The sequence below is a fragment of the Phyllosticta citribraziliensis genome (assembly GCF_038025025.1).
Source record: "Phyllosticta citribraziliensis strain CPC 17464 chromosome Unknown J3D65scaffold_8, whole genome shotgun sequence".
Taxonomy (NCBI): domain Eukaryota; kingdom Fungi; phylum Ascomycota; class Dothideomycetes; order Botryosphaeriales; family Phyllostictaceae; genus Phyllosticta; species Phyllosticta citribraziliensis.
The window spans coordinates 1,175,020-1,198,138 of NW_027117345.1; the positions used below are offsets into that span (position 1 = coordinate 1,175,020).

The window sequence follows — 23,119 nt, forward strand, 5'->3', positions numbered from 1 at the left end:
CTGCAGCCAATGGCAGGCCCGACGTTGTCGAGTCTGGGGGCGCCCGCGGGGCAGCAGAGTGCGGGGCGGTGCCGGCGCCCGGGATCCTCAACGGCAACCTAACCTCCAGCCTCTGGTGAACCATCAGCCGACCCATCTGCCGTTGGCCGCCCACGCTCCTCCTGTCCTCTGTATAAGATCCTGTGGCCGTCAAGATGGATCCAACTCAATCATCGCCTCCTGTCCTCTCGCACCTCGTCAATTGTACATTTCCACCATCTCCACAGTCACCATGCCTTCGCCGCAAGACCGCTTCGACCCCAACTTCACCAGCAATGTCATCAACGCCATTGGTCCTGCCTGCCCGCCCAGGGCCAGGTTCGTCCTGAGCGCCATGGTCAAGCACATCCACGACTTTGCTCGCGAAGTCGAGCTGACCAACGAGGAGTGGATGGCCGGTGTGGCTTTCGTCAACGCCTGCGGACAGATGAGCAACGAGAAGAGGAACGAGACGCATCGTATTTGCGACGTCATCGGTCTTGAATCGTGAGGGACACCACCAATCATTCTTCGAACAACTCTAACATGCTTCAGCCTCGTCGACGAAATCGCAAACAAGCACATTTCGGAAACTGGCGAAACTCCCACCTCCTCCACCATTCTCGGCCCTTTCTGGAGCCCCCGGGCTCCTTTCCGTGAGAACGGCGCCAGCATCATCGACTGCACCCACAACGGCCATGTTGCCCTGATGCACGGCCGTGTCATCGACCTCGATACCAAGAAGCCCATCTCCAACGCCATTGTCGACATTTGGCAAGCAAGCTCAAATGGCAAATACGACTTCCAAGACCCTGAGGGCCAGACGGACATGAACCTCCGCGGAAAGTTCAGGACAAACGAGAAGGGCGAATATCACTACTACTGCTTGAAGCCTACTGCCTACTCGCTGCCGACTGACGGTAAGTTACTGCCTTGAAATGGTAACCTGGACAGGCGCTAATTGTGCAAAGGCCCCGCCGGCGTTCTCCTCCGTCTCTTTGACCGCAGCCCTTGGAGGCCCGCACACATCCACCTGATGGTCAGCCACCCCGACTACAAGCCCGTCGTCACCCAGCTCTACCCCGACGACGACCCGCACTTGGTCGACGACTCGGTGTTTGCAGTCAAGGACGACCTCGTCGTCTCTTTCAAGCCGCGCGAGAACGACCCCAAGGCCGAGCTGGATCTCGAGTACAACGTCACGCTGGCACCAAAGGATGCATCAGCAAAGTCGCAATTGTAGACGTGGAAGCATCTGCAACTGTTTTGAATTTGGGCGTTTTGTTGGATCTGTGAATATTCTCCTGGGATAGGTCTTGTATACGCGCCGCATGAAGCGCTTTGAATGAATTAGCCATGATCAACCACAACTGCATTTTGGATTTGATCGTGTGTGATGTGGTTGGTTGAACGCTTTCGCCAGGGGGTATTCAATGGCAGCAGATCAATGCGCGCCATGCTCTTGCTCTGGTCAGATTATCTGGAAAAGCCTTTTGCCGCGCACAGGTGCCGCGATTCGAGCTCCTGTGCGGACCCCTAGCGCCGCAACAGTGTCCCTGCAGCTGGTCATGGGTGCCCCGCAGTGTGCCCCGCCTTGGGATCTGTTGGTTAAAAAGTTGAGCTGCGGTGCCTGAGCTCGACAACTTGAGCACACGACACGCAACACTGCCGTTGCGAGATCCCGAAATCAATCGTCAACGGGGACATTCGGATTCGTTTTGCGCGTTCAATTGGAGCATATCTGGCGTATTCCGGCGAGAAGTGATCCCTCCATTAACTCCTTTGCTGGCGAGGTGACACTGACACTTCTCATTGCTGAGCAGAGCGCTTCGGTCAGCCGTTAGCTATTCGAACCGAATCAAGGCTCCTGCTCACCCCTTGCTCACCCCCATCCTCTTTTCCCTTGCACAACAAAGCAAGAAGGCAATAACGACGACCAAGCCAGCCAAAATGCGCCTCCCCTACGCGCCGTCCACACCCCCACCCTCCTCGCCCGCATCGACGCAAGAAATCTACGCGCGCATCGCCGAGCGCCGGCACCCACGCCCGCTCATCCCGCTCGACCTGGCGCTGCTGCACTCGCCGCCGCTGGCCGACGGGTGGAACCACTTCCTCGGCGCCATCCGCAGCGCGACGACGCTGTCAGACGCACACTTGGAGCTGGCCGTGGCGCGCGTGGGCGCTCTGACGGGAGCGGTGTGGGAGTGGCGGGCGCACGCGCGACTCGCGGCGCTGGCGGGCGTGCGGAGGGCGGCGCTGGAGTGGGTTTTGAAGGGTGAAGGGGTGGATGGGCTGGTTGGCAAGGAGGTCGAGGGGTTGGGGGAGAAGGAGAGGGCGGTGCTTGCGCTTACAGATGAGGTTGTTAGGTTGGGGGGTGGGAAGGGTGTGAATGATGAGGTATGGGAGGAGTTGAGGAGGTGGTTCGATGATAGGCAGTGTGTCGAGTTGACGGTGGCAGTGAGCGCGTATTGTTGTGTCAGTCGTGTGCTGTTGACGCTGGATATCGGTGAGTGTAATGGACAGCCGATGGAGGTGCCAGCAGAGGCGACGTAGGAGAGGTACCGTTCAGATGACGCTGGTTGGAGCCGGGGATGGCTTGTTTCTGAAACGGGTTGGGTGTCTTTGAGATATGTCAGCTTGGCGGTAGTCACAAAGGTCCTATGCTTGAGAGATTCATATCAAGTTTGCACTTGGATTCGAGATAATTCCCTGTTGCCATGTAAAGAAGTCTTTCTTGATGGATCTGAAGAATTGAGCAACGGCGTTGGCTGAAAGACTTGACTGTCAGTGGCTTGAGGCAAGTTGTGAGCACGAGGTGATTGATCCACTTCAAGGAGGGTGGCCATGGATGCCGCATGGAGATTTCGATCGTGTGTGGGCCTTTCACTGCGCCTGCCCGAACATCGCCCTTCGACCAAGTTACTTTGTATCTCGGCCATTCGCCTCGTTGGCTTTCAAGTGAGCTCACCTGAGCTTTCCAAGTTTTGGATGGCTCTGGCGGCCAGTGACGTGAGGATTGGACCTTCGGCGGCTCTGTGAAATCTGCGGCACAGCAGACAAATCTGACGAGTACTGAGATCATGTCATGATTTGTTGGAGATGCATAAGCGGTTTCGGGAAAAGCTGCCGCGAGGAGAGATGCCAACAAGCCTGCCTTTGGCGTCTTTGAAAATCGGAGACGTGGTCGAAGGCGCCGAGATCGATTCGATGAAGGAGGCCAACGATCAAGGCGTTCTGCTCGAGTTGCTGGACATTGTTGACTTAGTGTCGGACTTGAGGCCCTGTTTTCCTTGAGACAAGTCCGGTGTAGAAATTGGCCTGGAGACAGTGCGCAGCGGTCAGCTGTCAGGTTTTGGGATGCCGTGGACGAGAAGTTCGTTCGGCTCCGCGATGAGTGCAGTCTTCTCGCGGCAATCGCCGCCTGTTACCCCTTCCAAGGGACGTTGCACCAAAGCTTCCCGCTCTTTCACCACCTCAACTTCAACTCGCCCTCACCAGATGGACTTGCTCGCTGGTCTCAATTTCAAGATTGATTCTTTCGCCCAGGATACCATCACAAGCAAGGAAGTTCCATCGTCTCTTCTCACCGCTCACCTGGTCGGCCGACTCGTATCACCGGCAGCCTCGCGCGAAGAGGTTCTAGTCCCACCGGCTGCGGCGTTTCGGCGTAAAAACCCACGAGCCCAACGGCCAAAAGGCCCCAACCGAACCATCACACGACCCGACTCGACGCCGTAATAGGCCTTCCGGCAAAATTGACAGGAAAAATGTCGTGAGCGGCTTTGGTACCGGCATGTCGTGGCCATCCGGGGCGGTCTTGGCGGCCGGTTTTGGGTGGACCACCGCGCACACTCCCCCACGGGGCTGGCCTGGCCCCCCAATTTCCCCATACAGCTTCGTCACCTTCACACTCCGACGTCTTGTGAGTAATGATGTTGCAGGCGGCATCCTGATTTGGGAAACCCGCCCATGGGATACTGATTCCGCACGCGCGCTCGGGCGTTTTCCCAGCAAAATACTAAAGCCTGCCTGACAGCTGCTTCGGGCGCGTACGCGTGAGGTGACATGGCTCGTCTGCCTTTCCATTCTGCTGCTGTTCAAGATTCCCGTCACGTCCAGTGAGTTGTAATCCTTTTCGAGGTGAGTGGTTTTTTGATTTTTCTTCTTCCCACCCGACAACTTCTTGAAGAAGCCCCTTTCGTACAATGCGACATAAAACTCATTAAATCCAAACGCGATGCTGAAGTATGCCTTCCAAGATTCGCTCCAAAATTCATGCGACAAAAGAAAACGGGCGAATGCGCCGCGAAACGCCTCGCCAACAAATCAAAACTTGATCAACATATCCATCGTCGTGGCATGCACCTTTAGTGCTGCGGAACCGACAGCTCAGCGCCTGCCTTCTCATCCTCAATCTCGCTGACCTCCTCCTCGGACGCCTCCTCGGACGCAGCAGTGCTCTGCGCAAGCTTGGACCTGGCACGAATGGCAGGGCCGTACTTGTACACGACGAAGGGGATGAACGTCAACAGGACGGCAACGAGCGAGAGCAAAAGGCCAGCCCACTGCGAACCCAGGTTGTGGAAGAACTGAGATCCGAACAGCGGCGACACGGCACCGAGAGTGTTACGCATAAGACCCTACCAAAGTCAGCAATTGTGTCATGAGTCGGAAAACAAGGCTCAGCTTACCTGTCCAGCAATGGCAGACGAAGAGTTGGTGCCGTAGCAGTCGGCAGTGAAGGAGTAGCACGACTCAAAGATGAAGAAGATGCCAATGGCAATGAGTGCCAGGCCAACGACGGGACCCATCCAGTGGACGAACGCGTACTGCGTGTACGTGTAGATGAAAAGACCGATCGGAAGGAAGGGCGCGCCGAAGAGAGCACCATACAGACGGGCCTCGGGCTCGACCTGGCCGTTGTTCGCCTTGACGAGAGCCTCGTACCTCTTGATCTGGAAGAAGTTGGCGCCGTATCCGATGGTGGTGCCAAGGCAGAGCGAGATGTACGGAAGACCAGCTGTGCTTCGTTAGCGGACGTCATCAAAGTGTGAGTGGAAAACTTACCAATACCCTCGCTCCATCCATGGTTCTCTTGGAAGGTGATGGGAATGACCGACAAGAACAGGAAGGTCAAGAACCAAGCGAACGAGATCCAGAGACCGAAAGCCAAGACGACACCCTCGGATGCCAACATCTTGATGGCCTTGACCGAGGAAGCGTTGAGCATTTGCTTAATGTCCTTGGCGATGAGTTCCTGCTCGGCCTTGTAGCGCTGGTCGTTGGTCGTAGCACGGAGCTGCTTCGCACGTGCCGCGAGCGTGACGCCACCGCGAGTCTCCCGGAAGAAGATGACGAGGACAATGAGGAGAGGAATACAGGACAGACCCTGGATACCCTCGATCCAGCGCCAGCCAATGGTCTCGTCGATGAATCCGGCGTAGATGGGAGCGCCGACCGTGCCGAGAATTGCGACGTAGGAGAAGAGGGCCATGGCGCGCGAGCGCTCCCTGGGCTCAAACATGTCATCAAAGGTACCGCCGACGAGGATGGTGCCGACGCAGCCAAAGAGACCCAGGAAGGCACGCATGACGAGAATTGTTGCAATGTTCTTGCCGAGGGCCAGACCGATGAAGGTGATGCAGAAGCAGCAGTAGGCTCCCACGTAAATGACCTTGCGACCAACCAGCTCACAGAACGGAGCCAGAAACATGGGAGACATGGCGCAGATGAAGTTGAAGAAGAACAGACCCAACTGGCCGAGCTCATCTGAGACGCCAAAATCCGAGCACATGCTGCTGATACCGGAACTGTACGCCGTCGTTGCCAGACCAATCGTGAGCGTCATGAGACAGAGCAGCCATGACATGAACCACTTCTTCGCGTTGGGCCAGTTGAATGGATTCTCCTTGTCGCCGGGCGCAAACGTGAGGAGGACGAACTCCTCGCCATCCTTGTGGACGATTTCGGTGTATGTAAGAGGCATGTCGCATTCCACCTCTTTTAGGGGACCATGGCCGGTGCCCGTGGTCGCCTCCGCGTTGACGGCCTCGAGGTACACACCGCCAGCGACGCGGCCCCTGACTTTCCCGTGGCCTTTGGTTGTCGGCATTCCGTTGTCGCTCGAGGTCTGAGAGGAGTCGGCGTTGTGTTGCTCCACCCAGGACACTTCGTTGCCGTTGTTTGGTTCGGCCTTGTTCTGAGGCGCCATGGTATTAATATTGAACGAGATGGGCCTTGAGGGGAATGTTATCAGACGATCCAAGAGGGGGAGTCCTGGGAGGAAGAAGATATATAAGGTGAGGGCGGAAACCAAAGGAGGCAAGCTTTCTCAGCTCTCCCGACTTTTGCGAGCGGGCATCAAAGTCGACAGCCATGGCCATGGTCAGGTCCCCCGATGACGTCCCAGCTTCGAGTGGCAGTCGGAAGGTCACTGCCAACCGGGGCGGCAACGGCGTTCGCTGTATCCACCACCGCGGGCGCGAATCTGGCCACTGCGGACGCTTCTCGGGAAGCATTGGCTGACGCCGGATGGCAGGTGGATCGAGGACTCGGCACCGACAAATCCGGTGGGCCTTTTACACTTGTCCGCCGCAATGGTGCCGAAGCCCAAGCACTCTTCTAAGCACCTTTACGGTTATGTCAGCCATCTGCGTCTGAGCATTTCATGCTGATCAGACGATCCAACAACCAGATCTCGAGCCTGATGCAGGGCGGCAGCACCCGAACCCAGTCCTGGAAGCCGCACTTGTTGCAAGGAGAGATGGAATGTCCCAAGGCCAGCGGACTTGAGAGTCCAGAATTCTCAGGCCGATCTCATAAAGGTGACCAAGGACGACACCTGTTTCCCACTCTATCAAACGACTCTCTGTCATCGGCTAACGCCTTCTGTCGTTAGAACTACGCCGCTCCTGGAACGTGCCAAGGCAGGACACGCTGTGGGCCTGCCAAAAAAGACGCCTTCCGCCGTGCCGCTGCTCAATGCAGTTGCTGCGTCTCTCGCTCCCTGTCCTAGACGTTGCTACGGCAGACGCCTTTCCCGTTCGTGCTTTTACACCACGACCTTATCATGATCTTCTCACGACTCTAGCGTGATGGAACAGTCGAGGCCGCCGGCCTGCATTCGGCAGGACCTTGTGATCGTTCAAAATGCGATGCCGGTCGGCAAGGACAGCTCCGCCACGCTCCCCAGAACCCCAGGTGTCCAAGTATAGCATCCTCCCGGCGGCTGCTTAGGAATTTTCACGGTCACGACGTTTCTTGGAGACGAAACTTCGCTCTCGACTGTTCTCCGGCCCTGTTGTGGAGGTGCGAAAACGCAAAGACAGCAATCTAGACGCCCGCTAACCCCCTACCATGCCACTTCTCGCACAGTGCTGTAGGGGTCTTTTGTGGGCTGATGGGGCTTGCTCACCAAGCGACTCCGGACCTACTGCCTGACGCTGTGCTCGCAACGCCCATGGGGAGCCCACAGCAACTCCTCATTTCCTCCATGTTTTGCGCATATCTCCATATTCCCCAGCCACACCGCGCAGCCTGGGGAAACGCGAAGACTGTGTGTCTCGTAGCATAGCGAGAGGACTCGCGACAAGAGCTGTAAGCAGCAGCTGTTCGTCTCCGTATGCCAACACAGCCATTCGCCCTATTGGCACTGGACCGTGTGGTGGCAATCTCAGCCGACGCATCCACCGCGTGACGTCAGTCCGTTCCTCTTGGCCGAGTCGCTCTCAAAAAACCAGCAGGAGGCCGTCGACCATTACCTACGCGTCAGGTGGGCAAGTGCCGATATTTGCCAACCCCATCTTCATTTCCTTTGCTTTCCCCGGAGGAGTTGCGCGCGAACCCACGTTTGGGGGCTGTTTTGGCCTTCCTGCACGAAAGACGGCGCCGCTCCTTTCTCGGCCACGGCCACGTCGCAAGGTCGCAAGGGTCGGAGTCGTCATCCTAGAGTTCGAACAGGCCCGCAGCTGCGCACACCGCCGTTGAGGACACGAGACACTCAACAACATGTTGTGTGATCTTGCATGTCGATTCTTGATGCCCTTCGGCGGAGCTTCTCACACTCTTCTTCCCCAAACGAGGGGTAACGCCCGCAGTCGACTTCTCCACGATGGCACCATTTTCCGGAGTCAGTCGCCCATGGGGTTGGAGTCTATGCGCCTTTAAAACTCTGACTGGGACACGTGAGAGCCGATTTCGCTGATGCACCTGCAGCGCGGCAGAGGATGATATTCGCAGCGGTCAAACGACTCATAATTGGGTCGCAACGTGCGAATTCACGGTAGGTTGGTTCTCCTGCATTGCGTCCACTTTTGACGGCCTCGTCGATTCGCATCGGTCGGCAGAGAGCGGCACATTGATCGTGACGTTGTTTTGCCGAAAAAACGCCATGTTACGAAACACTTGTCGGAATCGGAATTCCACGGTTCTTGTTACCATTACCTTGGCAGCCCCCCGCCAACAACTAACTTCACGCCTCGTCTGGAGATCAGGGACAGGTCGGACGTGTACCTGATACTCTGGCCACTTTTTGTCCGCCCTTCGACGTCATGAAGACAGAGATTTCCTGGGCTCCCTCCCTGCGATGTTTGTTTACTGAACCACGCAGCGATGGGCAACGGCGCCACATCCGTCGTCTTCTCAGCCTCTGACGAAGGTCCCTACCGTGATTACCATTTTACATCCATTGGCAAGTCCAGAACCACGTGGTAGGTGCTAGCAAAGTGTGTTCTTTGATCCTGGGGTTTGGTTCGACGTTCGCTTCAATTTCATGTTCGCTCCTTGTACCTTTATGTATAAACCATCTCCAATGATATCTCTACCCTGTACATGCTGAGAGTGTATTAGTTTCCCGTCAATCCAGGTGCGGTTGGCATTTGAATGTCGAACGGAACCCCATGAGATGATTTAGAGAGACACTTCGACCACAAATCACCGTCAAAATCATCGTCAAATCATCAACTTCGACCATCACCAGACCACTGGAAGCTCGTCATCACTGGAATTGGAATCATGCCTGTTTCCAAATCCGTCGACGAGTCAGTTGAACCTACACAGCTGCGCAATTCTTAGTCAGAACCTTTTGTTCCGTACCACAGGTACGAGGCCAGGGGTCAGGGACCAACGCAAAATTTTTCAAGTCGCCACCTTCTGTGATGTCATTGCCCAGCTTCAACATGACCTTCAATCTGAGAAGTGGGCTTTGTTTGTTTTATTTGTTACATATAAGTATTGTACAAGCTGGCAAGCTTTTCATCTTTGGCGCTTTGGCTGAGTGGTTATAGCGATAGACTAGAAATCTATTCCCTTCGGGGGCAAGAGTTCGAATCTCTTAGGCGTCGACAGCTTGTGTGCCTTGCGCACTTTCCTTTTTGGTTTTGTCTTTTGTTGGTTGTGGGTGTTGAATTGGTGGTGTTGTGGAGGGGTGGGGACCTAAGGGGGCGGGTTAGCTGTAAGCGGGCCCCAGCACCGACCTTTTTGGTGAGACGAACACAAACACAAAAGGGCGACCGCGAACGTCAAAACGGGTTACCGAAGCGAGCAAATGCAAGGGAGTCAGCCGGTCTGTTGTCAGTCTAGGAGACGGGGGCCGCATCGGCACTCGGTCGAAAAACGAACGACGAGCTCCTTCGCCCTTCTTTCGTCGGCACCGAACGAAAAGGCCGTAATGGGGAGATGAAGACCGTGCAGCAAACCGTCGTCCGAACGAACTCGTCCTTTGTTGCTCGCCTCGTTTTTCCGGCGCTTGGATGGCCTTTTGGACCGCAGCCGCGCGCGAGCGCGACAGCTCACGGCAGCAACAGTCACGCGGCCAGTTCAGGTCCTGCATTCTCCATCATTTTTTGCCCCGCTTCCCCGAGGACCGTGACGGCTTCATCCTCGCCAGCAGCACAGCACGGCAAGAGGAGGTAAAGCTGTTGCGTGCGGCTGCCGGCCCGCCGTTTCGTCGTTGTTGTCCGCTTCATCTCCGAAGGCCGCGATGTGCGCATGCGCGAGGGACGTGAGATGCTCCTTTTCGCCGGGTAGGCAGGCAGGCTCTACTGTGCGCGTGAGCGAGGCCGAGGACTATAGGTTCTGGGCGCGCTGATGAATCTGTGATTTGTCTGCCGTGGGCAGCGAAAGAATGCGAGGTGGAGCAGGAGGCGTGGAGTGATTGGGACTGGGGGAGTGGGTGCGTTGGTGGCTCGACAGTCAGGATGGGTGGGCATCGGAAGAGATGGTTCGATTCGACAGCCTTGTATTTTTCGTTCGCGGGCGCTTCTTGTCTTTGCTTCTTCCTTTGCTCCGGATCTTGTCACTGTCTTCTGTTGTTTTGTTGAGCCTTGCATGTTTGTCCATCTGCGCTGTGCATTGATTGTCCCGTTCTACTGGACTCCTTTCCAGCGCTGTCCTTCACTTTCCATGCGCTTCATCCAACAGCATTGTCGCCAGTCACCTGTCGGCCTTTCCTTCTGGTTCAGTGCGTCCAATTCTTTCATTCTTTCCGTAGGCCAAGCGTGCTACTTCGCGAGCCGCCCCTGACCTTCTTTGCGGGGCCATATTTCTGCTTGTTTTAGTATTATTGACAGGCATAGGTCATCCACAAAGACCAAACCTTCCTCTAAACCGATGGAGAGAAACTTGGAAGCAGATGGTACGAAACAGCACACCTTTCGAGTCGCCGACGAGCCATGCTTGTCCACGTCGTCCGTCTATGAAAGCGAATTGCGAATATCCTACCTCGTAGCACCGTATCCACCACAAGACCCCCGACTGCTGGCACTTTGGTTTCGAGAGTGCGCCTTCCACCATTGCGTAACAGTCCACTGTCGACATTGACGTCCCTTGGTCAGAGACACAATTCTACAGTACATCCCACTTGCCCGAAGGACTCGATCGGATGAGTCAGTGCCCATAATCCGCTTGACTTTCACACCTGTCGCTTGGGTAGAGAATACGGCGTGTTGACCGACATGTTTTGGAACCAGCAGTGCCTCGCCATGGATTTCAAAAGAATGGTAAATATCTGAGTGCAACCGTGGTGATGAACGACAGCCTCCATCAGTCCAGCCGCATGGCTAAGGGCTGTTACTTGTCTTGAAGTCAACCATACCGCCTCCTGATGGATTGCTCACTTGCTCCTGGGCTGCTGTGAGGTCTATACGTGATGCAGTGTGGAACTGAGATGCGCTCTGCCACACGCTTCGAGTTGTCGCATGGCATGCATGCGTTCAACAGGAACCAGTGCTTCCATCACCACCAGAGATCGTCTGCATACCCTTTTAGTACTGTCGTCCAGTTGGGTTGAGCGAGGTCATTATGTGCCGCAACCAATTTATTTACCACTCGACACAGTCCTCTCCACTGCCGCCCTCTTGCGGCTGTGTGATCGTGATTCCGTTGGCTCTTTCTCCTTTCAACGTTCAACTGCAACGAATTCCGTTGCGAATCCTTGCAGTTTCTTCTCCTCTTTGGTTTCCGATCCCCTATTGTCCGCAATGATGTGCTGCAACCACCACAGTTTAGTGAACTATAACTCTCCATTGGCTTGTCATTGTTCGTATGTCATGGGGAAATCGCCCACCAACTTGGGGAACTCGTCTTCCCACTGGTCAATCACATGTTGAGGCGTCATCTCATCGATTGGACCGCCACTCTGGGCCGGTCTCCAGTCCACTGGGTATTCCAGCCTTGAAGCATATCAGAAAGCCGCTTGCTCCTCAGCGTCGGTCGGGTGGTGCTTGTCTTTTATCCTTCCGGGGCGCGGCACTCCCGGCTCTAGCTGAGCGACAAACACCTGTTCGAATGCCACTTCGAACGGTTCAGCGAGCATCTCCTGACTAGCAGGCCTTCGGGAGGTTGTTTTGATATACCGAGCTCCAAGTCGCTTGTTCTCAACGGCAAACGTAGTAGGACTGGCTGATTCCTCTGCCATGAACCATCTGGGCCAACACATTGACCGGCGTTGTCTTCGGTGGGTGAGACGTCCTGCTAAGTAATCGCGGTAGCGGACAACAGCATCCTAGGCGCAGCTGTGATTGTGGACGAATGCTCCCTGGATGCAGCCGCAGTGTGAGGAGGTATTGTTTGTTTCGATACCCTCCTCTATACTGCTTTTCATGAAGATCCTGGTCGAGCGGTTGGGTGTCAGTACGTATGCTAATGATCTGTTAATGGGAGCGACTTCATCTGGATGCTGGGTGTTGAAGTGCTTTTCTGGGGCATAATTTGATTTTGGTCAAACCTGTCAAGCACAAATGCGCAGTGTTTGGATTTGTTGTTGAATGAAGCCACTGAATTTTTTTGAGATGGATACCTTGAACCGAAATCAAATGTCTGATAATATATGAAAGCAAACGCCGTCATGTCCGCCTGTTCACCTCCAGGGCAACCTGACCCCAAGTCTATCAACACAATCTCCACATGATGAGGCAATCCTGCTGCCTCACCTCTCAAGGCGTAACGCTCAAGCAGCGCTGGGCGTGCCGCTGGGCATGGTTCCATTTGTGGTGCCGTTGCCGCCGCCCATGCCACTGCCACCAATGGCCGAGTCCTCGTTCTCGTGTCCGCCGTCAGCCTGGTAGTACGCCGCAACGCTGTAGTAGTCGTCGTCGATGTAGTTGGCCGTCGTGTTGATGCCGATCTGGATCCAAGCGAAGAGGCCGTCGTCGACCTCGTCGCCGAGGTACACGTACTCGGGAAAGGGGTCGTAGGTGGTGCCGGCCTGGACGACTGTGATGGTAAGATCATTAGCTACTTTATATCGACCACAGGAGGAGAAAAACGCACTATCCCACATGTCTTCCGAGTTGGAGGTGACGGCCTGCGTGTTGGTGGTGTAGGGGTAGACGGCCTCGACGGCGGAGCGCAGCTCCTCGTTCCAGAACACCTGTCCGATGTGCGTGATGTTGTTGGTCGTCGTGATGGTGTTGTTGGGCTGCACCGTGACGTTCATGTGCGCCAGAAGGTGCGTGTGCGTCGCGCGTCCGTCGTAGTGGCCGGGGAAGATGGTCTCGAAGGCGACGACGCCGTCCTTGTCCGTCGCTTGGATGCCGCGCAGGTACGTGCTGTTGAGTCCGTCGGCTGCATAGTTGCCGCTGCGATGCCACCGTTAGTTCTCCGTTTGTTCTCGAGCAGTCCCCTGGGCCATTTTTCCTACATTGATGTGTAAGAAGACGGAGGAAGGCCTACCTGGTGGAAATTCCAGAGTAGACACCCGTAGCGTTGGCATTCCAGATGTCGACATAGACGCCAGGCACACCCTCGCAGGTCTCGACGTCAACGTACTGCACCTCGAGGTACAAGTCCACGCCGTCCGAGTACTGGTCCTCCTTGACATTTTTCCGAATCATCTCGCCCGTGACGTAGTAAGGTCCGTCGGTGACCTCGGGCGCGAGAATGCAGCTGGTGTTGCCACCAAAGATGATGTTTGCATCCGTTTGGGCGTCGTAGTTCGAGATGCCAGTCATGTTGTGGTTGATGGCTTCATACTCTTCGAGGGTTGCGAGGTCGCGGCGGAACTTCTTGGGCTCTGTTTGACATTAGCCCATATTCTTGTTCTCCTCTCCCTTTTTCATTCTCTTTTCTCGTCTCTCATTTTGCCGTTGCGGGTTTGACATACTGGCAGTAATTCCACGCTTCTGGCGCAGTTGCTGAGCCACCTGGGCGCGACGAGCAATTGAACGGGCCTTGAGTTGCTGGGCCTTGGGCGAGGAGGCGCAGTTGTCGAGGCCACGCTTTGCGTGCGAAGCCATGTGCTCGCGGGCAGCAATTTGACGCTTGACGATATCATGGTCGTGCTTCTCTCCTGGATGAGCACCAGCCGAGGCGAAGAGCGCGGCAGCAGTGAGCGCGCCAGTGATTTTGGAAATTTGAACCATGGTGGTGAGCAAAGATGACTTAAAATCAACGCGGTAAAATCGCTCGTTTTTCTGGAGGAAAAAAAAGACTGGGCTGGAGCTGAGCGGATGATGGAAAAAATCGTCGTCTCGTTCATTTCCAAAGCCTTCTTTATAATTGTTCGTGGGCGTTCTGCTTGCTCCTGTGTTTTGCTGGTGGTGCTCGAGCCATCTCGACTATACGTACCCCCCCGGCCACTTGTCGTCGTACGCTTCCATGGGCGGTGGGCCGGGCACCGCCCCTAATCGTAAAGTCGCCGACCTAACATTTGGAATGCAACGCTGCCCATTGGACAGAATGCGCCAGAGGTCCACGTTGGGGAATGCCGATCTGGTTGTACACTGTGGTGTCCATGGTCGAGGCTGCATGAGTGTAGTTCATCAGGAAGCGTGCAATTCGCGCCGATGGCACAGATCAAGTTGCTCTTTCCGATTTTGTAGGGGGCCTGAACTCAGCACCTCCATCTTCTTTCCAAAGTTCAATTGCCTTGATCATGGACTTTTGCTCCACGGCGTATTCCAATCCTATTCAAAATTCAGTGCCGTCGAGTAGAAATGCCAAGATGAGAAATAGGCCCATCTTGGGGTGCAGAACCAATCATCTGGGGCCGTTGTAATGTGATCAGTGCAACGCGTCATTCCTTTCCTTCTGCGGCGAACATCGTTGAATGGGAGAGCGTTTGATTCGCCGAGCCCCACGAAAAGGCGTCAAAGCGGCAGCACTTGCTTGCGCGTACAACTGTCTCGACCACAGCCATCTTTCTCGCGCGTAGTGTAGACAGCCTTACGCCAAGATATCTTTTCGTAGAGACGAAACAGCGCCGCAGGATCAGCCTCTAAGAGCCTCGATTGAGCAAGTTCGGACGGCTATACAGATCCACGCGGATGAGGGACCATTCGGATGAGGGATGACAGCACGTTGAGGCAATTGTTGGTGAGCGGATAACTTCTGGGGTTTTCAAAAAGCCGGCGACAAAACTCTTACTTTACTTTTGGAGGACACTGCATTATCGCATTTTATCTCTTTAGTCCATCAAAGCCTGGGGAGTGTTTCTGAAGTTTTTCCGATAGTCGAGACCAATGACCTGGAGGCGCATTGCTAATGCGCGTCACCGCCTCCATCCTGCGCTAGGACGAACCGCCATTCCAGCCGCTGGCCGGCAGTCTCGATGGCATGTGCCGTCCTGAAAAAGGCGTCGAGCGCAGTGTTTTGCGGGGTGGCTTTGACGATGTGGCTTCGAGACGTGCGTGGCATTGCGTGCTGCTGTCACACAGGGAGGTTTCCGGCAAGTCCCTGGAATTGCCGAAGGTACCTCGCCATATTGGAGACCGAGGTCGGTTGCAGCCCGAGGTATGGACTCAGGCACGACTAATGGAGACCTTTTTGATTGAGCTTCCGCGGAGATGGTCGAGTCGAGGTTTCCAATCCACGTTCGCCCGTCTTTGCTGACCCAGAGCTTCTCCTGGGTGCCATGGAAAATTTTGATCGAAGGGCGAGCTGTTGCGCATTTCTCACAAAGTTCAACTGGACTGAGCAGGGCATGGGAGACTATTGACTCTTTATAGGCGCCTTCATTTCCAGTTTGCCACTCCCGTCCTCGGTTCTCAGAGATCTCCTGCGTACTGTCGATAACTCCGAAGGGGTACTGCTTTGAAGGCCGAGAGCCCGGACCGCCCTGGTATCGACGGCGAAAACGATCAGGGATCGTTTGGTGCCAGCCAGGTGAGGTTCAATGGTCGACGACTTAAGCTTTCTTGGCCGGGTACACGGCAAAAGGCAAGGGACCCTCGCTGAACACCACATAGATTCTTGGCTTCGAACATCGGCACACTTGATGTAGTTGGATATCGGTTTGATTTGCTATGGGATCTCACGATCTATACGGATTGAAGAGGCCCGTTGCGCCGTGATGACCTTGGCGTTGCGAACCTGTAGCCTTCTTGAGCAAAGTCGAGATATTTCATGCGTGGTCTTTCATGCCTTGATGCCAGAGAAAAAGAAAAGGCAAGGTGGGGGAATCTGAAATTGAAGACCAGGTCAGGAACCAAAAGAAATTGAGAATCGCGCAAACATCAGAACCCCCAACGCCATCGTATCGTAAGCCGTCATTCTAGTCGTAATCTTGGGCGGCATTAGCTTTCCACTTGGATAGCCCTCTGCTCGTCTTCTTGTCCATGGACGAGCGACGCGATCTCTTCGCGACCATGACACTGAATGATTGTTAGCTTCAGCCATTTCTTGCGTCGTTTGGCATCTTACGGTAAACTCTCAAAGACAACGTCATTGTTCTCGTAATGGGTCAAGAAGCCACCCTGGAGAGCGCGTCTCAGCGCCTTGAGTCGAAATAGCTTCCACCACTTGTCAATGCTCATTTCGCCCGATTTTCCAATCTTGACCTGCATGCGACTTCCGTAGCTGCGACCAGAACTCGAGAGCGCGGTGCTATACCGGGGTCCGCGCGTAGGATATTCGACGGTGTTCAAGATGTCGGAAAAGTTGGAGCGCATACGCTTGCGATCGGACTGCGCGACTCGTCCGACCGAGTGGCTGGTGGTTGCAAGAGCTGTGAGAGTGTGTTGTAGTTGATCTTGGCGGCGGTAGACGGAATATCGCTTGAAAAATCTTGGTCCACCACGTGGGATATCGGGATCTTCAACCTCGTTCTCGACTTCTTCATCGGCGTCGTCTACTTCTCCGAGCGACTTTTCAAAGAGCAGGGCGATATCTTCTCCAGCGGCAACCTGAACGTCCAGGTCGGAGGAGCTGAGCTGTTCGACAAACACTTCCATGGCGATGTCGCATACGTGCTCTAGGTCGTCGGGTAGCGTCGCAAGGAATCCCCATTCCTCGAGCGCGGCGGTGACCACGGCGCCATCGTCGCCTGCTTCGATGGAGTACCCGTCAGACTCGGCAATAGACAGGTAAAAGTCCATGACCTCCTCTGCCTCATCCGACGACGCGCCACCGTAGAAAGTAACAATCCCATGTGTGTGCAGAGCCGCGACCTTCAGGGCCGAGGACTCGGAGTTTTCGATGATGCGCTTGATCGGCCCCGCGACGGTATCGTACAAATCATCGGAAGGCACGGTGATGAGCGTAAGCTCGATCGCCTTCAAGGCATTCTGCGTCTCGCGTTCGCTCGAGTCCGACTTGAGGCTCTTGAGGATTGCAGGGACGAGTTCGGCGACCTTGCGATCAATCTCCTCGTAGGCATAATGGACCTTGAGCAAATAGCAGAATGCTGCGAGAGTATCCGCGCGACCATCGGTGCTGCTTCGCTTGCGATCCAGTATTTCGGTGATGCGGTCTTCGAGGAGTGCCTTCCAGGCTTCTGGCGACGATTCAAGTTGGGCGGCGACGACGTCATCGATCGAGTTCATGCTGTGAGTCAAAATTTGTTAGCAACGCAGCAAGCGGGCGAAGGCGCAAAAGGATCACCTCATGGAAGTCTCATCGCTAAGGTTGGCCTCTTCTTCGTCAGATACGTTGCGACTGGCGGCTCTACTGGCATTTCTAGAGGCGGCGGGCGAGTTGGCAGCAGAGTTGGCTTTGGAGTTGGCGCCCGAGAGTTGTTTTGCGCGGGCCTTGCGAGAAACGGTCTTGCCGCTCTCGAGGACCTGGCGACGAAGGTCGAGATCTGGCATGTTTCGGGTTGCGAAAAGTTGCGAGGATGGGGTGGTGAGTGGTGAGTGGGAGGTTCAGGCAGCAGAGAAAGCGGAGCGTGCGTGAGGTGGCGAGGTTCGCGGAGAGGCGGCTATTGTCGCAGTATTAATAAGAGGAGGATTGTAGTTTTGACCAAGTGACGTTGGGGGATGACGGTGGCGTGGTAGTCCATGGATTGCAAGTTTGGGAGAGGTACAGTCAGTACTTGCATGGCGAAAAGGCTGTGGTGGTGCAGGTGCTGAAGCGAAGGTCTGCCTACTGCAGCTGAAGGCGGTTCGCTCGTTCGTTCCCGTCAACTCCCTGCAGCCTCTCGCCCTCGGTCCAACTACAACCTCGTACCTGTACCCGTGTCGCCGTGGCCAAGCCCCAACAGCACGTTGCAAACCCGTCCAACGCGACTGGACTCACTGGACTCAGACATCCACTCGGTGATGAAGTCATCAGACAGTTGTGATGGATTTCTGCTGATGATCTCATAGTCACGTGCTTTGTTCGCCCGGCGACCCAAGCATCGTCTGGCTCCTCCTTTCTTCTCTTCCTCTCCCCACTCCCGTCCGTCTCCACTCTCTGGGTATCATGTCCGCATTCAAGTCCATCTCCGACACCATCATCTGGTTCCCCTCCAGTGGTAGCAGATTTTCGACAACACCGCGGCCCATTTCCGCTCTGCACTGTCCTCGCGCAATCATGCCATCCTAGGGTCCTTTTCACCCTGCATTCCCTCGAGATCCCGGTCTATCCGCTGTGCCGCATCTCTTCTGAGCTCCACGCTGCTCATGCTGCCTGTCCGAATATGCATCGACTTCATCTCCCGCTTCGCGTACAACGGAAAGGGGTCTTCGCCGGCGCCTATCGTCACATATCTCCGCAGCGGTGTCTCCGACGATGACCTTGGACCCGGCTCCATCTTCAAGAAATCGTTAAGCCGACTGGGTACAAGCACTGCGTCTCCGACCTCGGGGAGTGATCCATCACAACAGCCCCTGCAGAGCTCCTCGTAGAATTCGTGGTTCCGCTCTCCAAACACGAGGTACTCGGCGTAGTGGGTGTCCGTCTAACTTTACGTTAGCTGTGTTGTTGCCATGGCGGGGCTTTACTCTTTACCGTTGGACAGCTCGCTTCGTGCGCCCTCAAGTTTTCTAGGGACAACCTAGCGGTTGACTGCATAGGCGAGTCTGGACGCTCTTGAGATGACGGCTTCATGGTGAACTCGAAAGATATGCGGCATCCAGCAATCCTGTTTGATGCCAAAATCGCGTCAGATCCCGAATCGCGGACAAAGTCTTGAGGCTGTCACTCACCTTGGGGTTTGGGGTCGAATTTCGAAGGCTCCGTCGGAGTGGTACCATCCAACCCTTTGATGTAGGGATTTCCGCGCCTCAAGTTGGTAGCCCGGAAAATGCAGAGGCCAAAGGTAGCAAAGGTGCCCGAGGGATTTCTCCAAATGCGCCACAAGCAGAAGTACAAATGCCCCGCTCAATGCAACCCAGTAGTAAAAAGAAACATCCAAGTCTGATGTGTTGTTTGCAAGCCTTTGTTTTGACACTGGCTTCCGAGTCCACATCTATGTATTGCTTGACCAAACCCCTGCGCAGACGCAATCTGGCGTTTCTGTGGTCCAAGAACATCTCAAACGGGCCACATTGAGCGAGACTAGCATTCCACGCTTTGGATGCTCGCCCCGCTAGCACAGACCTAGCGTTCTGTCCCCAAAGACGACCAGAGGCCGGGAGCCGTTGATAGGGTCGAAGGAAGGAAGGGCCAAGCAACTCCCTAATTGACAAGCTGTGCCGCACGCAGCGAAACTAATTTCTTACACACGTGGGAGCACCAAGCCGTTGGCCTGGTTTTCTCTTAATTACCAAGGAAAGCAAAGCTTCGGAGACGCCGCCTGTCACCAAATCTTTGGCAATCACAGTGTTTTTTGTCGGCCTCCCCGCAATGCAGCAGCACCGTGAGAAATGAGACTCTCGGCCTTGCACAGGTCAGGCTTGGATATCGTGATCGTCCTCCATGTGGTCACGCAACACGGCCTTTGATTATTCGTCAAAGGCGAGATCTCTGGGGAACCGAAACCGAACCCCCGGAACTGACCCAAGAATAGTCTCATGCCCCTGCCATTGCCAGGCACCTAGGCGGTTCCTGGCTCGACTTGAGCACAGCAGCGGCTGGCTGACCTCAGATGTTGCATGGCCAAAATTGGATCATCATGACATAGCCGACATGTTTCATGACACGGCTTTGTACTCTATTTCAAAGGGCCACGCTTCGGACTCGGCTCTTTTTCTCCAACTTCTTGGCGGCAAGACTGACCGGAGATCTTGTTAAGGAACACCGGAGCCGGTTCAAAGCGTCGGGCCAGAAGCACCACACTTTCGTCGCGGGACCCACCTTGTCCAAAAGCCGTGCAAGGCCAGGAGTTTTTGGATCATTTGGTGGGGGGTTTGGGGTCCAAATCGACACAGAGCGGCAACTGCCCCCTGTGGCCCGCTGTCCTTCGACTCGCGCCGGGCCGTAACTGTTGACCTACCGGATCACCTCTTTGCTGGCGACCACGGAACTTGCCTTGGGTCTCAATCATCCTTTTATCCGTGCAATCCAGAGGTCGTCGCACGGTTACAGCCAACACCAGCTTCGGCAGCGAACCGTTTCACGGGCATTCTTCAAAACATGGCGTCAGAGTCTATCGTATTTGTGTACGCGTCCTTGGACACTGAACACTGTGCAGCTCAATTCACTTCATCGAGAGAGGACGAGTCATGCAGGCAAAGGCGACGACATGATTTATTTCTGTCCCGGACTGTCGGGCTGATGTCCTGACCCATCATTTTGGAACCAGTGTCCAAGAACCAAGGCGTCGGGTACGGCACTGGGATTTGGTGCTCCACCATGGCGGTCTCAGCGCAACATGTACAAACCACATACAAGAAAAGCGCCCAAGCTCCACTGACGGAAGCTTGGTAGCAAAAGCAGTGGCACACACGACCACGGCGTTCGCGGTTTGGGGCTTGACCCATGAAAAGCAACTCAAAGAGTGAGAACATTCTTCCTTGTCTCTCTCCTTTTGTCGTACGCTTTTTCCACCAAGCCTCCACCCTCAGTGATGTTTGCACGCTTTGATCCTTTGCAACTGCTCTAGAGAAATGTTGCCCTCTATATCGACAAGGCTTTCTGCGTGCATGAGAGTGTTGAGCCCTGGCGTGGATCCGGAAACAAATTGCCAGCTTTCCGGCTTCACCACGCTAGCAACATATTTTTAACATCTCTCAAAAAGTATGCAGTGTGACTGGAGGCTGCTCGTCTGCGTGTGACTCTCCTGAGAGATTACCTCCGACAAAGTGGTCTGTCGAATTATGGGACTGATACAGCATCGCGGCGACGGATCTGGCCTGCGGAAAAGCAAAAACAGGTCGCTTTTGGCAACTCGTCAAATCGAACAGAAAAGCAAACCTCCGCAGGCCCAAAGCTGCCGCAAACTGGGCACCAACAAGAAGCTCCTGGGAAATGTGGATCAAGAAGCTACTGGTCTGTGCAAATGCCATCATGCAGGAGGGAAGCATCTCTGGAAAGCCTCGCAGCAAACCCATCAGGCAAAAGGACGTCGAGCAAAAGAAGTGCGGCATCTGCCGAACAGAGTCACCCACGCACCCTGCAGCGCACCAAAATACTCTCCTCATGCGCGCTCAAAAGGCCATGAAGCCCGGGTGTGGAGACGATGAAGATGTCCAAAAAAAGAAATCCGAATCAACCGACGGCGGCGGCAAGCAAGCCACGCCATCCCGATCACCAGACCTGTCGTACCTACTACACACACACCACACACCACCGGTGACCTTGGACCGCCCAGGCCAACGCTTGTCAAGTCCGTCCATCGCTGTCCTCCCCGTCAGTGCGAGAGCACCACCCCGCAACCTGCGCTTTGCGGGACCATTGGGCACCATTACTCGAGGCGCCCCGTCTTCCCTTCACCACCACTGTCCACAATGCGTCCCCGGAGCTTCAGCGGCAGCACCAGCGCAGTGGCAACTCCTCCTGATTATCGCCGTGGCCAGCTACGTAGCTCGATGTTGCAGATCAATCTCTTCGATCGTGAACGCTTTGTTCAGCAATACTTCATGTGCCTCCCTCCATCTCTCCCTCCCAGCTGGTTGGTGTCGTGGCCGCAAGCATGCACGCATGCATGTACAATACGGGCCGCAATGCCGTCGCTGTGCTTTGCATCTCGTTGTGGTAGGGATGCGATGCTGGCCTGTACCACCTGCCCCTCATTATTCAATGCCACCACTCGTCCGAGCGCCTCTTCCCGTCCGTCTGTCTGTCGCCATGATGGTGTTGATGACGCCTCGCTCGCTTCTCCTGGTCGGCGCCTCGCCGTCTCGTCTCGTTTCGTTTCGTCCCGCCCCGCTCGGTCTCTGGCTCGCTCGCGCCAGGCGAACGGACGGCGGTGCGTGCGCGCTCCATCTCCACTGTGCTCCCCGCCGTCTAGCCAGACCGTCGGAGCTGGCTCCTGTATTGAGCAGCAGCAACATCACCACGTTGTCGCGTCAAATTTCATTTCGTTGGCGTATATTGTTCGTTGCCCCCAAATCTCCACCACGGACGGGCACGCAGCAGAGCGCCCGTATCGTCTCGTCTCGTCTCGTCTGTCTGGCTGGCGACAACAGCTGCCAGTCAGCCTGCCTACCTACGCAGCGCAGAGCCGGGCCATGCATATGCGCATGCATGCACACATGCGTAGTTCGCACAACAGACTGATGTGCTGTCTGTCTGCCTGTCTGTCTGCCTGCCTGTCTGCCTGTCCGTTCCAGTCCCGCCTCCTCGCGCCTGGCAAAAGCAACGGCAGTTCCAGCCATGCTTTCACCATTCGGAATGCAGGGAGGAGTGTGGATGTACTGTACATACGCTGCTCTCTCCCCGGCAGGTGTCAAAGATCTGTCGTTGTCGACGTCGAACCACTAACTCGGCGCACACCCAGCCAAGCATTGCCCTCTTTGGGGTTGTTGCTGGGTGCTGGTTTCTGGGTGTTGGAATCCGGCTCACCGGTCAGGTCGCACGCGCCCATGTCCGACTGCTCCCTATATGTGCGAACGATATTTTCCTGTACCGAATGGCCGGACGATGCCTGCGTTCCGGGGGCATGGAGACAACACGTTTCTGGCTACCTTTAACCATTGAGTCGACTAAAAACGGTGTTCGTGTAGACCGCGCTTTCAGGAGGCAAGCCACTGAGTTGGCGCATTGGGAAAATTTGGACGAGAAGCAGCAGCCGCGAGGCACGCTTAGATGCGCTTCCCAGCTGTCCAGCTACCACCCACTCGTCGTGTCGCTCTCATTCTCTTTCCTCTTTCGCTCTCCCATCACGATGACCCAGCCCAGCCCAGCCCATCCCAGCCACAGACCAAAGAAATGGCATGATCTTTCCCACTCCGACAGACAAACAGACCGATAGGCAGGCAGGCTTAGGTGGGCAGTCAGCACACAGCACGGCCAGCCACACAGCCTGCCTATCTGTCTGCCCAACGCTTCCCCAGCCTTTTTACCCCCAGTCGTGACTTTTACT

General features: G+C 55.4%; 9 protein-coding genes and 1 non-coding gene across 10 annotated transcripts; 4 read left to right on the forward strand and 6 right to left on the reverse strand.

Annotated features, from left to right (window-relative positions):
- Positions 1 to 121: 121 nt before the first annotated feature.
- J3D65DRAFT_630026 (Intradiol ring-cleavage dioxygenase) lies at positions 122 to 1,394 on the forward strand. Its single transcript, XM_066800790.1, has 3 exons — positions 122 to 525; positions 574 to 938; positions 990 to 1,394. The coding sequence occupies exons 1-3, from the start codon at positions 272 to 274 to the stop codon at positions 1,259 to 1,261; spliced, it is 891 nt and encodes a 296-aa protein (XP_066653815.1). The 5' UTR covers positions 122 to 271; the 3' UTR covers positions 1,262 to 1,394.
- Positions 1,395 to 1,681: 287 nt separating this feature from the next.
- Positions 1,682 to 2,618, forward strand: J3D65DRAFT_437995 (putative 4-carboxymuconolactone decarboxylase). Its single transcript, XM_066796240.1, has one exon. It carries the CDS (start codon positions 1,969 to 1,971, stop codon positions 2,569 to 2,571), a length of 603 nt encoding a protein of 200 aa, XP_066653816.1. The 5' UTR covers positions 1,682 to 1,968; the 3' UTR covers positions 2,572 to 2,618.
- A 1,767-nt stretch (positions 2,619 to 4,385) lies between these two features.
- On the reverse strand, positions 4,386 to 6,229 carry J3D65DRAFT_604510 (major facilitator superfamily domain-containing protein; the record flags this gene model as incomplete). The annotated part of the gene is made up of 3 exons (XM_066798276.1): positions 4,386 to 4,658; positions 4,710 to 5,038; positions 5,086 to 6,229. The coding sequence occupies 3 exons, from the start codon at positions 6,227 to 6,229 to the stop codon at positions 4,386 to 4,388; spliced, it is 1,746 nt and encodes a 581-aa protein (XP_066653817.1).
- Positions 6,230 to 9,278: 3,049 nt separating this feature from the next.
- Positions 9,279 to 9,359, forward strand: J3D65DRAFT_t96. The gene has a single exon. It is a non-coding gene; the product is annotated as a tRNA-Ser (tRNA).
- A 3,104-nt stretch (positions 9,360 to 12,463) lies between these two features.
- J3D65DRAFT_669206 (putative GPI anchored dioxygenase) lies at positions 12,464 to 13,877 on the reverse strand (the record flags this gene model as incomplete). The annotated part of the gene is made up of 4 exons (XM_066803173.1): positions 12,464 to 12,729; positions 12,787 to 13,094; positions 13,189 to 13,528; positions 13,619 to 13,877. The coding sequence occupies 4 exons, from the start codon at positions 13,875 to 13,877 to the stop codon at positions 12,464 to 12,466; spliced, it is 1,173 nt and encodes a 390-aa protein (XP_066653818.1).
- A 2,274-nt stretch (positions 13,878 to 16,151) lies between these two features.
- J3D65DRAFT_555748 (interferon-related developmental regulator-domain-containing protein) lies at positions 16,152 to 17,540 on the reverse strand (the record flags this gene model as incomplete). The annotated part of the gene is made up of 2 exons (XM_066797241.1): positions 16,152 to 17,277; positions 17,335 to 17,540. 2 exons carry the CDS (start codon positions 17,538 to 17,540, stop codon positions 16,152 to 16,154), a joined length of 1,332 nt encoding a protein of 443 aa, XP_066653819.1.
- A 441-nt stretch (positions 17,541 to 17,981) lies between these two features.
- J3D65DRAFT_630046 (uncharacterized protein) lies at positions 17,982 to 19,466 on the reverse strand. Its single transcript, XM_066800791.1, has 3 exons — positions 18,861 to 19,466; positions 18,664 to 18,796; positions 17,982 to 18,613 (listed from the first exon to the last, which is right to left on the reverse strand). Exons 1-3 carry the CDS (start codon positions 19,121 to 19,123, stop codon positions 18,245 to 18,247), a joined length of 765 nt encoding a protein of 254 aa, XP_066653820.1. The 5' UTR covers positions 19,124 to 19,466; the 3' UTR covers positions 17,982 to 18,244.
- Positions 19,467 to 19,832: 366 nt separating this feature from the next.
- Positions 19,833 to 20,599, reverse strand: J3D65DRAFT_630049 (uncharacterized protein; the record flags this gene model as incomplete). Its single annotated transcript, XM_066800792.1, has 1 exon — positions 19,833 to 20,599. A coding segment is annotated over exon 1 (283 nt), but the record flags the coding sequence as incomplete, so codon positions are not given.
- Positions 20,600 to 20,615: 16 nt separating this feature from the next.
- On the reverse strand, positions 20,616 to 21,200 carry J3D65DRAFT_630052 (uncharacterized protein). Its single transcript, XM_066800794.1, has one exon. It carries the CDS (start codon positions 21,180 to 21,182, stop codon positions 20,826 to 20,828), a length of 357 nt encoding a protein of 118 aa, XP_066653822.1. The 5' UTR covers positions 21,183 to 21,200; the 3' UTR covers positions 20,616 to 20,825.
- A 342-nt stretch (positions 21,201 to 21,542) lies between these two features.
- J3D65DRAFT_604513 (uncharacterized protein) lies at positions 21,543 to 22,727 on the forward strand (the record flags this gene model as incomplete). The annotated part of the gene is made up of 1 exon (XM_066798277.1): positions 21,543 to 22,727. The coding sequence occupies one exon, from the start codon at positions 21,543 to 21,545 to the stop codon at positions 22,725 to 22,727; it is 1,185 nt and encodes a 394-aa protein (XP_066653823.1).
- Positions 22,728 to 23,119: the final 392 nt, after the last annotated feature.